General features: G+C 33.2%; 3 protein-coding genes and 2 long non-coding RNA genes across 5 annotated transcripts; 2 read left to right on the plus strand and 3 right to left on the minus strand.

The window, feature by feature from the left end:
* Window positions 1–965: 965 nt before the first annotated feature.
* Window positions 966–3535, minus strand: LOC127265339 (adenine phosphoribosyltransferase 1-like). Its single transcript, XM_051295093.1, has 6 exons — window positions 3104–3535; window positions 2890–3000; window positions 2349–2441; window positions 1775–1924; window positions 1391–1449; window positions 966–1212 (listed from the first exon to the last, which is right to left on the minus strand). Exons 1-6 carry the CDS (start codon window positions 3387–3389, stop codon window positions 1156–1158), a joined length of 756 nt encoding a protein of 251 aa, XP_051151050.1. The 5' UTR covers window positions 3390–3535; the 3' UTR covers window positions 966–1155.
* Window positions 3536–7405: 3870 nt separating this feature from the next.
* On the minus strand, window positions 7406–10387 carry LOC127265342 (uncharacterized). Its single transcript, XR_007841939.1, has 5 exons — window positions 10244–10387; window positions 10001–10153; window positions 9701–9892; window positions 7859–8048; window positions 7406–7737 (listed from the first exon to the last, which is right to left on the minus strand). It is a non-coding gene; the product is annotated as an uncharacterized LOC127265342 (long non-coding RNA).
* LOC127265340 (zinc finger protein ZAT10-like) lies at window positions 8090–9205 on the plus strand. The gene has a single exon (XM_051295095.1). The coding sequence runs from the start codon at window positions 8323–8325 to the stop codon at window positions 9016–9018; it is 696 nt and encodes a 231-aa protein (XP_051151052.1). The 5' UTR covers window positions 8090–8322; the 3' UTR covers window positions 9019–9205.
* On the plus strand, window positions 9935–10651 carry LOC127265341 (LOB domain-containing protein 38-like). Its single transcript, XM_051295096.1, has 2 exons — window positions 9935–10156; window positions 10278–10651. The coding sequence occupies exons 1-2, from the start codon at window positions 9973–9975 to the stop codon at window positions 10649–10651; spliced, it is 558 nt and encodes a 185-aa protein (XP_051151053.1). The 5' UTR covers window positions 9935–9972.
* A 1716-nt stretch (window positions 10652–12367) lies between these two features.
* On the minus strand, window positions 12368–14006 carry LOC127265343 (uncharacterized). The gene is made up of 3 exons (XR_007841940.1): window positions 13742–14006; window positions 13454–13626; window positions 12368–13028 (listed from the first exon to the last, which is right to left on the minus strand). It is a non-coding gene; the product is annotated as an uncharacterized LOC127265343 (long non-coding RNA).
* Window positions 14007–16119: the final 2113 nt, after the last annotated feature.

Consider the following 16119-nt stretch of genomic DNA (forward strand, 5'->3'; position numbering starts at 1 on the left):
ACATATAAATCACTAATTTCAATTCAATTTTTTTTTACTATTATATATTAAAATATCATAACATTTTCAATATATATATATAAGTGCGGCCTAGAGTTTTAACTTTATTACTTTAGGCATTTTTTTTTAGATGTGATTTTTTATTTATTTATTTTGAAGTTATGAAAATTTTGATAATAATATAATTAATTGATATAATATTTTATGAGATGAAATGAATATTTGATGTAATGTGTATTTTTCAATAGTATTATAAATGAATTATATCGAAAGCAATTTATAAATATACATGAATGGAACATTAATTTTCAAAGATAATTAATAAATAGTATTATATATACCGACAGCGGATTGAATAAGGGTGTAGTATGATCTTAGAATATTTATTTATTTCCTTTTTAGCATATAATTGGAAAAATAAATTGGATGTTTGATGTAGTAAGAATAGGGTTAACTTTTCTCAGTTTTTATTTTTTTTGTTATTTCCACAAGAAAGATCATACTATTTCGGTAAAATTGCTTATAACTCCCATGTGGTTTCGAAATTCAGCGTAAAATCTCTCTATACTTTAAAAATTGCATGATACCCCTTATATTTTAAAAAACATTGCATGAAACCCCACCACCATGAAATTTTCTTCGTGTGATAAGAAGATGATTTCCTATCTATATGTTTTGTACGGCAAGAGGGTTTTATGCAATATTTTTTAAAGTACAAATGAACGTCATGCAATTTTTTAAAGTAAAATAGGGATTTATGCTAAGTTTCGAAATCACAAAGTGATTTGATACAACATTTTTTAAAGTATAAGGAGACGTCATGCAATTTTTAAAGTAGAGGGAAATTTACGCTGAGTTTCAAAACCGCAAGGGAGTTATGGGCAATTTTGCTTACTATTTCACTTAATGACTTAAAACAACAATAAAACGAAAAATAATAACCTTAAAAATACAAACCAAAGGGAGAAAGTTGAATTGGGGTGGGCATCCATTCATTATGTCAATTGGGGTCGGATGCATACAAGCATTGGATGTATTGATGTTAACCTAATAAAGTGATCGATCGATCGATCGACGGACAGACATTGCAATCGGGACATGAACATACACATACCTTACTAGGATCACACCTCAAAACCATTATTATCATCTTCTTCAAGCTGAAGAGCTCACAAGAACAAACAATGGCTTGTCGCCCAACTTGTCGCGGCCCTGCAAGAATCCAAAACAATTGCACTCAGCTCCCGACATCATCAATCAATCAATCCTAGTATTTGTTTTTAAGGTTTTAGGTGTTAGGCATAAGTAAACAAATTAATTAGTAGTCTATGATTAGGTACTATTAAACTTTATCTAGTGGACGGAGAAAATATGGTAGTTTTATTTTTACCTTCAATTCGGGTAACTCAATAACACAAGCACACTCGACGACCTTGACTCCAACCCTCTCTGCAAATAAAAATTAAAACCACCTCTGATCAATCATAGTTATAATCAATTCAAAGCTGTAATGAAATCTGATCTTGAATCATATAGAAGGTAATGCAATTTATCGAATGGTGGAACAAACAACAAATTCCAGAAAACTCGAGGGAACTATATATTAGGCATCGAACTAAAGCTGTCTTTCAGGATCATGGTTTACCATTTGTATAAAAACTTCTTGTAATTCTTCGCATTTTAGCTTACATTCCCACAAAGTGATTCCATCAATAGATTAACGAACAAAAAAAATGTAATGCATTTGTGTCGGAAAAGAGCAATAGGATCATACCAAGTAAACGCATTGCAGCACAAAGGGTTCCTCCAGTAGCAATCAAATCGTCAACTACAACAGCCCGCTCTCCGGGTTCTACAGCTCCAACATGCATTTCCATTATGTCAGTTCCATACTCCAAAGAGTATTCTTCCGATATCACAGGGCCTAAGAGAACATCCAGAAAAATGGCGATCAATACTTAAAAATGGTGATTGTCTTCACCCAGCGTCTTTTATAAGGTAATATTAAACCGACAGTATCATAATGAGAAGAGAATGACTCCACTGCATCAATGAATCTAAGAGTATGCAATAGTGACATCACAAGAATCATAGAAACTAATACAAGGAAATACTCCTAATGTTAAAATGTATACCCAAATTCCATTTTCATGGGCGAACATACAAAACAAAACTGCATATTTTCTTGTACTTAAAGTTGGAAATTCGGAACTGAAGAACATCAGAGACTTGTGATCGAGCACCACTTAAAGAACAGACTACAAAGACCCATACAAAGAAACCAGGCATTTAACTTAGAACAGAACATCATTTAGTTTGTGTGAATACATAAAAAGACATATGCATACCAGGTAACTTTTTGGGCTTTCTCATCGGAACAAATTTCGCACCGATAGCCAATGCAAGTGGGGGGCCAAATATGAAGCCTCTAGCCTCGACACCTGGGTCATTTCGGATAGTCTAAAGATCAATATCAACGGTATTGCGCAGCAAAGTGTTGTAAAGCATGATAAAGAACTACCAATTTAATCAACATGAAAAACCTACACATTATCTAAATTGATGTGATAAGTTGCAGTATAATTTCACAAATCTGTTCTTCTCTGGAAAACTCTTCCTGATATTTTTATTATGATCAGATTATAAGCACAATAAACAAGCTCACAATTTCCACAATTTCAACCTAAATCCAAACTCAATGACATCACTGCTCTCTTACGCCCAATATATATATATATATATATATACATATTGCTCTCCGTTTGTAGAATCAACAATAGAAGAATCAGTAATCAACAGTGTAGCATAGTTCCGTAACCTAAATTACACAGAACAACACATTTCCTCAATTCCAAATTATATAAGCGAGAAAGCACCAAAAATGTTTACCAGCAACGACATTAATATCCTTGTCCTTGTACCTCTCAACCAACAAATCAATCGTATGCTTAAACGCTTCCGGATCGAGCAATAAAGTCGTAATATCCTGAAACAAAATCCCTGACCGCATACGTTTCCCCCAATATACATATAACCACACTTCAGTTCAATAATCCACACCAAACACCAAAATCTCAACCACTACAAGCAGATTCAAGCCCACCTGGTTTGGGGAAATCGGCAATGACTCGAATGGTGGAGGATATCCGAGCAATACGATCATCCTTGCCGTCAACATCTGAAGAAGCCATAGCCACACCCGCTGCTGCAATCACTCTCCGGAGCTCGTGGATCGTCGGAGTGAGCCTCCTACCGCCGCCTTCCCTCGATCCGCCGGCGGTACGTAAGAACGAAACCGATTTGACCGAGTGGCAAACGTTGAATTTTTCTGACGGGACAATTTTAGCCTCGAGGATCCGACAGGATGCGGGCTTACACAGAGAGTACATTGTCGGTATTTAAATGGACGGTAAGGGCAAAGTCTGGAAAATGAAAAAGAAAGTCGAGGATTAGTGAGAATGGGGGTAGGTAAAGAGGTAGGGTGGGTACCCCGTACCCTAGGGCCTGTTTGGCTGACACAAATATTTTATTTATTGGTGGAAATAAAACACAGTGGGATATCACACTTAGATATGATATTGAGAATAATTTTCTGATATATACCCACGGTCCCATACAAAATATTATAATAAAAGATATTAATGTCTGTCTTAATAAAATAGTCTTATTTATTATTTTTATTCGTTTTAAAATAATAATCTCGTTTTCGTAAATAATTATATAATTATAAAACTATTTTTATATTTTCATCATTATTATGTCATTACTTTTTACACTAATATATTCATAATGGCAAAAAAAAAAATTTTATCCGTAATTTTTACTCACTATTAATATAATATCAATATTTTTTAAATCTCGTGTCAAACATAACCTACCGTACTATAATTATGTGACGAAGTGAGTACTATTTATAATAAAATATTATTTAAATTAAAATTTAAATAAATATTATATTTTAAATTAATTTCAAATCAACAAATCCTAAGTAATTAATCTATAAACTATGAATATATAATATTTTTGTGAACAGAAAACCTAAAATAGTTAATGTTGTTTTATATTGATAATTAAATGAAAATATATATATTTGGTTGACCTAATGAATCATGCTTTATATATATATATATATATATATTTATATTATATTTATAATCTGCAAAATAGACGGTAGGACAAATCATGTTAAGCGGAAATATGAAGGGTTGATTAGGCTTATGGGTTAATTCACATTATTTTATTCTAACTTCTTTCTATATATATAAAATAGTGTTACTGTGGTTGTTGTGATTTTTGGATGTCTAGTGGTAGTGGCATGGGGAGGACTTATAACCGTGAGTTTAGGGTTTAAACTTCCGCTTCCAGATTACTGTTATACATGGTTCGTTTAATGTGATTTTTCTTGTCAAATCTAATTTGTAGAGTATTAGATTCGATCGGCAGTTAATAATAATATATACACTAACATTTTCTCAAATTTAAAGAGGTGTTATAAATATTAATTTAAGGTTGTTTACAAAAGTGTAAAAATGACCCCCACCAAAAAACTAAAATAAAATAAAATAAGTTGTTCGTGAAAGACATTATTATGTGCAATTTGTATGACATTGTGACTATCGCAGTGCAGAATAGTAGTTGAGAACTGAGGCACCAAGATCAAACAATAACCAACAACGCCATAGACATTCGGACGTAGAATCAACGAGAGTCCAATAATCATACACAACACTAAACATAGAGACAATTGTGAGGTTTTTACTGCGCCAAGAAACTAGAGAATCACATAAGAAGAAGTAAAACCAATAGTAGATTGACAATTAGTTGAATTACCTATCTAATCTACATTAGAGTATCCTGTAAAAATCAAGAACGAGTGAGCCGAAAAATATAGATCATGAAAAAGCATACCTATGACATAGTGAATACAATACAAAATACTACCTTCGTCAAGTTAGAAAGTATACATATTTCTATTTTTAGATGTCCAATTACAAAATAGATATTTCGTTAAATACGTCATTTTTTTTTCCACAAATATCCTTATTTTACATCATATTATTACTTTAACACTAAAAAGTAAGGGTAAAAATATCATTACACCACTTTAACTACCCACTATAATTAAAATATTATTATTTTTTAATCATCGCGCAAAAATAAATATTTACTTTGTACGTGGACAGAGGGACAGAGGGAGTAATATGCACAGAGAAGCCATAAACTGACTAACAATATATACAACATGGACTATATCAAAACGAGATACTATGAAATAAATCAAGAATTTAACCAACTGACGTATATATAATATGCAGTTTAAAAATTGTGTTTCTTATTTTATGTTCATGTTAGACTTTGATTTAATTCTATCAAAATTTTAAAATCAATCAAATATTACATTTGCTAGTTTTCTAAAGACCTTAACCCCTCAAATCACCTAAATACAAACAAATCAACCTAAAAACCTCACAACCGGCCACAAACATTTTTATTTGATTGGAAGTCCCCAAGGTGTAGTCAGATTAGTGATTCAACGAGAGTTGAGCAGATGTATAAAACTGTGGAATATTTGAAAGATGAGTAGAAGCGTAATATTCTTTGCAACAACCTCAAAACTGTGAAAATTGAAGGGTTTGTGAGTGTTGAACTTAAGTAGAATTTGTAAAGCTTCTTCTATTGTGGGGAACTGAACTTAAACGATTGGTGCTATTTTGTTATACTGATACTGAGACTCGAGTACCAGACAAGGCGATAAAAGAGTTGAAGAAGTTCTATTAGGAGTCATCTTCTAAACCGAAATTTAACGGAGATAAACCAATGGTTTGAAATTCTATCTTGGGCATGAACCTACACTCTATCATTTTTTTTGTTCTGTTATGTTTTTTACTGTTTTTCATCTTGGGATATTACGATTTCTGCTAATGTAGTAGTTACATATGATTTTGTTTTAAAAAAAAAAAAAAAAAAGAAAAACGGCCACAAACAATGTGAACATACACCCTCAGCACTTACCTCTCTCAAAATCGAACTCTAAAAGTTTGTTAAATCGGCTTGTGGTGATATTTACACACTGATATATGGAAATTTTAGGGTTTTATAATAGATTAAATATATTTGAATCTTGACATATTGCAAATGATCAAATATTGAGTTGATGAAAATATAGTGTAGACTCTAAAAATACTCTGTTTGAATTACATTTATATTATATTATACTTGTGATTTTTCAAGTTGAACTTAGAGATTTTATATTATAAGATTAAATTAGAGAAAATATTTACAGATGAGTCAAACAAACGAAAAAACGTTAAACGGTTCACTGGTAATTGAGCAGAATGGAAACAAATAATATTTAAGAAAGTAATAAAGGGGAGCAGAGCGATTTAAGTGATTAAATATATAGTTAGAATATATGAAATAATAGTATTATCCTAAAATTAATTTTTTCAATGTAAATACTCACACGCTCCTAATTCAAAGTGTTTTTTTTTTACAATTTTCATTTGTCTCGATTAAAAATATTTCTTTTCTATTTTTATAAAAATAATTATATATTAATATTAAAACACCTTAACTTTTTTTAAAAGAAAAATTATCATAATATATACTCTCTCCGTCCTTTAACAATCTATCTATGTTTCTATTTTAGTTTGTCTCGTAACAAAGTATTTATTTTATTTTTTTTGTAATTGTATTTTCTACTAACATTAAAAATATCCTTATAACTTACAATATATTACACAAATATCATTATCTTTATATCACACAATACTAATAAAGTTATTTTAGTTTTTTTTATTTTATTCATATCAAAATTCTGTGTAAAAAACAAACAGATAAATAAAATCAAATGTAAAAAATATCACAACTTCTTATATATTTCTATTAACCAATAAAATATTATTATTTTTAATTTATTACAAAATTTCAAAAGTTTTATTTAAAAAGGGACGGAAAGAAGTATAAATGTATTTGAGATAATATTATCCTCCTTGATCAATTGCGCAGAGACACTCTTAGTTCATAATAATAATAATATTATGACAAGTGGTCTAATAATGTGCCGGACAACGCACTCACTTTGAAGTCACTTCTGACGTCACCTTACTAATTGAGCTGCTACATGGTTGGTATATTGCAATAAAATAATCATAATATTTGATAAAAATAAAAATAAAAATATTAAAAATGTATTAATATGAAATTATTTCTATATAAAATTGCAGTTATTTGTACAGTGACTGCTGTTGATATATATTGTTGTTTAAATTTCACAATAATTAAATAAAATAATTCTGAATGTGTGTAAGGAGAAAGTCAAAATTGCCACGATAACTATATATTAATTGGGCAGGCACTCTTCTAACACCATGAGAATGTCACCCAACCCACCCACCCACTGGTCAAGTAAAATTTGTACAACTTCCAGTACAAATGAAATAAATAAATAAATAAATACTTATATAAGTCATTTGTAAAATAATTACGATTATATATAATTAAGAAAATTTAGATAATGACCATTGGATCATCGGAAGCATACACTAAGAAGGTTCATGAACGTGTGCACATTCAAAGCACTACCATCAAAAGAACGTTCTTAAAGCTCCGACAATCCACACCGTACACAGTGTGGAGTCCACCTAATCAACGGTGTAGATTTACCGGAGCCGACTGCTCAGCCACAAACCCACTTGCCGCCTGGCGGCTTAGCCACTCCTACTCAACTCTTATCACCTAATTACAAGTTTAAATATTAATTATTCATAATTAATAATGTGTAATTAAATTAAAATTAGCAAGTGGTTTTGTTACAAATATAGGGTAATGAAATTAAACAAAAGTGAGGATTGAATACCCGGAGTCGCGGACCAGGGGGCATTGGAGAAGCCTCTCTTTTTCAACAAACGGTGTTTATAGGTGGGGAGTGAGGTCCTGGGACCGTAGAAGAAATAGTGGTGTGGACCGCGTAGAAGGTTTGACTCGGACTGAGTCGGCGACGCCCAGCACAGTCGTCGTCACCATCTTCCACTTGGCCCTCAAGTCTTCTACACCATTAGATAGATACACAAGTGTGTACGTATATCTATATTATAGATGTACGTGTGTGTGTGTAAGCATTTATTTATATGTATTTTCTTGTACACCTTTGAGTGAGTAACCGTCTTTAGTTGGGTTGGGTTCCTTACACTTGTCACGCAATTTCCTTACACTTCCTACCCAACTACTTGTTTATATATATCACTACTCATTTCCCACTTCCCAATTCGCACATTCTCACTCTCTACAACTTTGATTCTTTCATTTCATTTGTTTCTTGAGATGGCTCTAGAAGCTTTGAATTCGCCGACGGCGTCGTTTAAGTTCGACAGCGGCGCCGCCGCCGCCGGTGTCCCGTGGACCAAGGGTAAGAGGACCAAGAGGACCCGGAGCGTCGACGGCCCCCACGAGCCGACTGAGGAAGAGTATTTAGCACTCTGCCTAATCATGCTCGCCCGCGGCGGTGCGCCGCCGCCGCCGCCGCCGGCGGCGGCGGCGGATGAGCCGTCAAAATTGGTGTATAAGTGCTCCGTATGTAATAAGGCGTTCGGTTCTTACCAGGCTTTGGGAGGGCACAAAGCCAGCCACCGGAAGCTGACGGCGGGAGACGATAGCTCCGCCGCCTCCGCCCCCGTCGTAGCTGCCGGCGCCGCCGTCCCGGCGGCGTCCGGCGGCAGTAGGATTCACGAGTGTTCCATCTGCCACAAGTGCTTCCCGACAGGGCAGGCTTTGGGAGGTCACAAGCGCCGACACTATGAAGGCGGCGCGCCGAGCGGGAACGGAGCCGGCGCCGGGAGCAGCGCGGTGACTTCATCGGAGGGGGTTGGGTCCTCCGTCAGTCACCGGGGCTTCGACCTGAACTTGCCGGCGTTGCCGGAGCTCTGGCGGAGTATCGCCGCCGACGATGAAGTCGAGAGCCCCTATCCGGCGAAGAAGCCACGGCTTGCGCCGACGCCGGCGAAGTTGGAAATCTTCTGAAGTGGACAACTGTCAGAAACTATTTATTCGTGTATTTTAATTAAATTAAAAATTCAATATTTTGTTATGATATTTTTTTATTTTATTTTTTATGATTTATGTAATATTGGGTGAGAAAATTTTTGGTGTAAATAGATCACAGCCAGCCATTGTTTGATTGAATTCAGATTATAATTTATTCGTTCCACTGTTCAATTGGACAATTGTTGTTGCTAATTGTTATTCCTCAATTTACATGCTACGATAACTTAGACGTATAATAAAGCTACACTAAAATCGTGTTACTTTAAAAGCGCGTTTCACGGAGAAGTCAACTCAGTGCCGACTGCCTGAGCTGATACGACGACGTCGTTTAGGTCTAACCTGTTACCTGTGTATGATTTGGGCGTGGCTTTAATCTAGACCGTCCAATTTGGACGGTCCAGATAGGCCACGGCTTTATTAGTTGGCCTAACGTAGTTATCGCTAAGGTGCCAGCGAAGAAGAGCATGCCATTCCCACTATCAGATTATTTTCCTAATCTTTTCAATAATAGATTTTATTTTATTTTAATATTCGTATTAAACTATTTGATTATGTGGGATAGGATTATGATTATGATTATTTCATTTATTTGCCTTGCCTGCCTTATCAACAGAAGATTGCAATGGAACGTGAAAATCATGTGAGTGAGAGAGCGTACCTTATTGGGCCTGGACATCATTTTGATCTGGGCCGAAATTGGGCCTAAAATCAAAATCTGGGCTGGGAATATAGAATTTGTATCTGTGCAATTTTGGAACTGAACCTAACCATGGTTACTTTTAACTGCAGCTTCTTCTTCTATAATTAACCGCAGCTTCATCTGCTGCAAAATCCCTCTCATTCCCTATGCCTGCGTTGGAGCAATCGAGAAGAAATCAGGAAGATTGAGGCGGGGAAGATAGTGGAAATTTAATCGATTTAGGAGTTGAGATGAGCTGCAATGGATGCAGAGTCTTACGGAGAGGTTGCAGCGAGAGGTGCGTGCTGAAGCCGTGTTTGGAATGGATAGAGAGTCCGCAGGCGCAAGGCAACGCCATTCTGTTCGTCTCCAAGTTCTTCGGCCGCACCGATCTCATTTCGTTCGTCTCCGCCGTGGCGGAAGCCAAAAGACCTGGTGAATTGATTAAACGGATAATTAGTAATTGCAATGAGAAAGAGTGTTGGAGAGTGTGTGTTTTCTGCTGCATGTTGTGAGCTTTACCTAATTTTGTGAATTGTCTCTCTGTATTCATCAGCTCTGTTTCAATCGCTGCTGTTTGAGGCTTGCGGTCGCACGGTGAATCCGGTGAGCGGCGCGGTGGGGCTTTTATCCACCGGAAACTGGCACATCTGTCAGGCTGCGGTGAATACGGTTCTCGACGGCGGCGCGCTGCGACCAGTACCGATCTCCGGCGGAATTGTTCATCCTAACCACGAAGATGAAGAATCGGAGGCCTTCGCGTGGAGTGGACGCCATAGCAGCAGCTCTTCCAGGAGCCAGCCGACGACCGCCGTGCGCGGCAGAGAATCGCCGTATTCGGCGGTGGTAGGGAAAACGGCGTCGTACGGATCAGAAGTAACGGCGGAGTTCAGTAGAAAGGAGCCAAAGCTGCTCAACCTTTTCGCTTAAAACGAAACCAAAATTAGTATAAATAAATATATAAATAATATATTGCGCTGCTTTTTGGAGCCAGGAGAGGACTAATTAATAAATAAAAATTTAAAAAAAATATTTAATTAATCCCTACTTATTTGTAACCCTTACTCAGAATGTGCTACTACTTTATTCGACCTAATAAAATAAACACCAATTATAACAACAACGTTATAATATTGAGTACTAACTACTAAACTAATACTACTAAGGTTGGTACATGTTTTTTTTATTGATCATTTTCTTGAAATTATCAGTGTTCAAAATTTTTGTATCTTTATTTATGTGGGCAGAGGTCAGTTACTGTTTTGCAGGCAATATTCTCATCATTCCCGATGGTACTTGTCCTTGAATTAAGGATAAATGTTTTCATTTAGATAGATTATTATTATTATGATTATTGTAAATTTATGAAATATGAAATATTGGGTTTTGAAAAGATGGGTACAATTTAAAAGACAGGGTAAGTGCAGTCCACATCCCACTAAGCATCACTACCACCACCACCACTAGTGTAATCCACGCCATCACTGTCATTTTTTGATTTCTTCTTGGGAATAATTAATACAAATGAAATTATTACTACTATTATTATTATTATTTCTTTTAATGTGGAACAAATTTATTCTATGCAATAGTACATTAATAATAACTAAGGAAATAATAAGAAAGGCGAAAAAGTTAGTGGTATTATTTTAAGGTTGCGTTTAGCCGCATCCCTGAGTGGGTCCCATCTTAGTCCTGTCCTTTGCCTATCTTTCTTACACTACTTTAATATCTTTAAAAAGAAAATAGAAAAATAATCGAACTGAATATGTAAAAGAGATTATCTTATTGTAATTAAATTGAATATTAATTCATATTGAGTTTAATTATTTTCATTTTTAGGTTCAGTTTCATCTTAGAATACAAAACTAGTTGTTGGTATTCAAATCAATTTCAAAGTATTGATCCAACATATTCGAGAGACGAGAGCCTTCAGAATCAAGTGTATATATATATATATACACTTGTGTTTTAATTTTAATATTTTAATGCATTTTTTATATTTTTTAATTTATTTTTCTTTTAGTGAAATATAATAATTAAATTACTGCAATTTCCATAATGCAAGAATATATTGAAAATACAAGTGATAAGAAAAAAAAAAAAAAAAACCTTGTTTATATAAACATATTTGAATTTTTTTGTCACAAAAAAATATTAGTGTTCTCTTTAAGATTTTTTTCTTGATATATACTCTTTCTGTCCAGCAGCTACAAAGTATACATATTTATATTTTGGACGTTTAATTACAAATTACAAAATAATTATTTCATTAAATACCTCACTTTTTTTCACAAATACTCGTAGGGTGTGTTTGTTTGGGGGTTTGGATTTTGGATTGGGATTTGAATAGTAAAAATTTTGAATTTGAATAGTTGTATGATGTGATATAAATAGGGTTTGATGTGATGTTTTGAATGTAAAATTGATTTTTAGTATAATATAAAAAATGAAAAATAGGCGTTTGATTTGATGTTTTTGGGGGGAAAAAATTGGATGAATAGTGGAAATCCTCCAAAATCCTTCAAACAAACACACCCTTACTTTACATCACATCATTACTTTTATACCAAAAAGCAAGGGCAAAAATATCATTATACTACTTTTATCTGCGTAAATGTATACTTTATCCGTGGACTAAGGGAGTAATTTTTTCATTTTTTTTTTTTCTTTGCAAAATATCACATTGTACAACTATTTAATCACAAATACAAAGCACACATTATATGTAAATTCAGATATATTTTATAAATGTACAGACCATTTTCCATAACACTTACAAGTACGTAAAATACTGGGAAATATAGCTCTGCGGCCACAGGCACATTTGATGGCAATCTTTCTATACAGACACAGAAATGCAGTTTAGAAAGGAGGGAGATTCATCAAATTGCATTCTACACCTTGAGCACATCGATACAACACGACGCTTCAAAGGTAGTTCTTACAATTATAATTGTAAGAATGATACAAGGCAAACAAAAAAGACAAACCGACTACGGCAACATATAGATGATAATGCACTTCCGGTGAATCACCCACATACATATATATACTTAACGACGATATTATGCATTGCATTTGTAGTTATGGACGATGATCATGTACCGTCAGGGAACTGGATGGATGATCGATTAAGCAGCTCGGCAAATCAAGGGAGAGTGCTTTGCCCATTCAACCAGGTCCCAAAAGGGTCCCTTCTTCCTGCTTCTTGAGAGGTCTATGTCTTTTCTCTTGAGCATGTCCCATAAGACGTGGACATCCTCATACTCGCATTGCAGGACGTCGTGGTGAAGCTTTACGTGACCTGTGAATTTCCAAACATCTCAAACTCTGCTTCTGGTTTTATACAAGAAGAATGAATGATCAACAATCAGGAAATTTTATGTAGCAGTACTACAAATGTTTGTTGTTCAACTCAATTTCTGCAGGTTTTGGAAACAATTTACCTCTCCTCCACAAATTTTTCTTTTAACTTTGATTGATCAATTCTCAAGGAATTTTGACAGATCATGGATTATCCAGAAAACAACTAAATAGCATCGAACTCGAAGAAATCAACCAGGAATTTGTCTATCCGATATCAGTCTACCAATCAAGGGCAAACAAGTTCAAGGAAAATGAACATAGCAGAGAATGTATGTTTAATGTCTCAATCAAATAAAAAATTAGCAGTAAAGAGAACAGCTGAGTGTTCGGGAATTAAACCCTAAGGGCGAAAAAAAACCTTACCAGATTTGCGAAGGCCCATACGTGTGGAGACTTTCTTCCACACTTTCTTCATCGGCCTCATGATTTTGTGCCAGCAATCCGTCGTCATTTGATCTCCCAACTCAAATTCAACCCAACGATTCGAGGAATTGCTAATAAAAGGAGAGATCAAACAGAGAAATCAGCCACGACTCCTGCAACCAATTAATCAATCAATCAATCAATCCATCAATACCACAAACACAAAACAATCAAATCTCCTCAACCGCGAACAAATCTGAAATCTGACATAAAAACAGGTTCACATACCCAACGCGTGTATGTGCCTGCGAGCCGACAGAGAAACAGAGCAGAGGCTGCTCTTAATTCTGCAGGTGGATCAAAACGAACAATCAAGGACCCTAGGGGGATCCGACCCCCCCTGGTGCTTTTTCTATGGCTCTTTTAGGTATTCTGGCGTCTCTGATTTCTCCTGCGAATGTGGAAGGAGATGGAGAAGACGAATTTGTGGTGCAAGCGAACCATGGATGGAATGGACGGTTGGTTGGAAGTGTGTCTGGTAAAAGCTTCGAAGGTCTGTGGTAGGATGGATTAACTGATAACCGCCAGATATTAGTTCATCCTGATGACGTAAGATCTCGACACGTGTCCGACACTAATGGTGAGAGATGAACGGACACGTTTCGGATTTTTTATTGGATTTGGCGGCTCTTTGGTGGGGCCCAGCCCTGAGGGTATAATCGTCACCTTGAAAAGATTTTCTCCATTATCTCTATGGCTCCAATCATTTTTAAAAATAATATTTCCACCGTGTCAATAATATACATTTTTATTCTTTTTAAAATAATATTTTTATTTATATAAATAATCTTTATCACTATAAAATTATTTTTATTTTTTTAATTATACAATTATCACTATTTTTTACATTAATATATTCATAAGGACAAAAAAATCTTTTACTTATATTTTTTACCAACTACCTGCTCAATCCAACTAAGACTATTGTTTTTGAACGGAAATATTATTATAGAATTAAGGAATAATAATATTATACTAATAGTGAATGTAAAAATATTTTTAAAAAATAAAAAAAAATCTCTACTTGATGTAATTATTATGAAAAATTAGAATAATTTTGTAAAAATATATAGAGTGAGTTACTAAAAATAAAAATACGATTATTATTTTTGCACGAACGAAAATAAAAAAAATAGAAATATTGTGTTAGACGGAGGAATTATTTTCTATTATTACACAAATACATTCCTAAGAATATTTTAATGTTTTTAATATTTATTTTATATCCGTAATACTCCCTCCGTCCCGCAAGAAAATTGTTATTTGGTTTTTCCGTCATTATACTTAATATTAAAAATATCTTAATATATGAATAATTTACTCGACAAAGTATTTGTACTATAAGAGACTAATAAACGTATTTTTGTCATTTTCTTTTGATTTCTACTACGTATTGATAGAATAATTAATATTGAAAGATAACATTAAAAAGATCATGACAACCTTTTTGTGGGACATAGTTTAAATATTGTGCCATCCAAATAGAACTAGGTTTATTCAAACGTTCAACCTGCATATTACGGTTATAAATCGTCAATTATGATTTGTCAAAATTTTAAATCGAAATCGAACTTTACGAATAACGGTTTCGATTACGATTTGACGATTTTGGTTAAGGTTTATTAACTGTCCATTTCGATTTAAAAATGTTGGTTACAATTTGAATGACTGGTTTATATATACTCCATTCGTCCCAACTCAAAGTATTTTTTTTTGTCATTTTCGTCCGTCTTACTCCAAAGTATCATTTTTCTATTTTAGTAAAAATAATCATACTTCAATACCAAATTATCATTAACTTTTATATAAATTACAAACATACAATTACTCTTTACATAAAGAGGGTGTTTGACAAATAGCTTTTTGAAGAGCTTTTAGCTTATTGAACAACTTTTAGCTGTTTGACCAGCCAAACAGCTAATTTAGGTGTTTGGTAAATTAGCTTTTTTGACCCCAAAAACTAATTTATGAAAAACTAACTTAACCAGCGGTTTGAAATAACTTTTTTAGTTTAAATTTTTTTATTCCTTATATGCCCTTAAAAATTTATTATGTATTTTACACAAATAAATATATTTTGATTATTTATTAATTATATTAGAATATTTTATTATATTATAATTTTACTTTTATAAATTTAAAATAATTAATTTATATATATAGATAATGTTAATTATAAAATATATAAATTTATTAAAATAAACATAAAATAAAAAATGAAATATTAATAATTTATTTTTATATTAAAATTACATTATATAAATTTTATACTAAAAATAAATTAAAAAAATTAAATTTATTGAAAATTATAAGTATAATGAATTAATTGCTAATTAACATAATAAATATATATACAAAAAAAATATTATTTTATATTTTATATTATTTTTAATAGAAAAAATTATTTATATATTTCAATAAAAATATATTATTTTTTAAATCTAACTATAATAAAAATAAATAATATTTTATAACACTTTTACAATTTTCAATAACTAATAATAAAAAATTTCAAATATTCTAAACTCAAAATAAACACAATTGAATATATTAGAAAAAATAAAATAAAATAAAAATGTCCTTAATTGTCATTTTACGTATAAATA

This window comes from Andrographis paniculata, unplaced genomic scaffold, assembly GCF_009805555.1.
Source record: "Andrographis paniculata isolate CXL003 unplaced genomic scaffold, ASM980555v1 Contig72END, whole genome shotgun sequence".
Taxonomy (NCBI): Eukaryota; Viridiplantae; Streptophyta; class Magnoliopsida; order Lamiales; family Acanthaceae; genus Andrographis; species Andrographis paniculata.

Bases quoted from the DNA above. Each gene is read 5' to 3' on its own strand.
- LOC127265341 (XM_051295096.1), top strand. From the start codon at position 9,973: ATGAGCTGCAATGGATGCAGAGTCTTACGGAGAGGTTGCAGCGAGAGG. The intron at 10,157-10,277 runs GTGAATTGATTA...TGTATTCATCAG, and splicing joins GGCGGAAGCCAAAAGACCTG to CTCTGTTTCAATCGCTGCTG.
- LOC127265340 (XM_051295095.1), top strand. From the start codon at position 8,323: ATGGCTCTAGAAGCTTTGAATTCGCCGACGGCGTCGTTTAAGTTCGAC.
- LOC127265339 (XM_051295093.1), bottom strand. From the start codon at position 3,389: ATGTACTCTCTGTGTAAGCCCGCATCCTGTCGGATCCTCGAGGCTAAA. The intron at 3,001-3,103 runs GTGGGCTTGAAT...GTATGCGGTCAG, and splicing joins TGCCGATTTCCCCAAACCAG to GGATTTTGTTTCAGGATATT. The intron at 1,450-1,774 runs GTATGATCCTAT...TTTTATTTGCAG, and splicing joins TGCTGCAATGCGTTTACTTG to AGAGGGTTGGAGTCAAGGTC.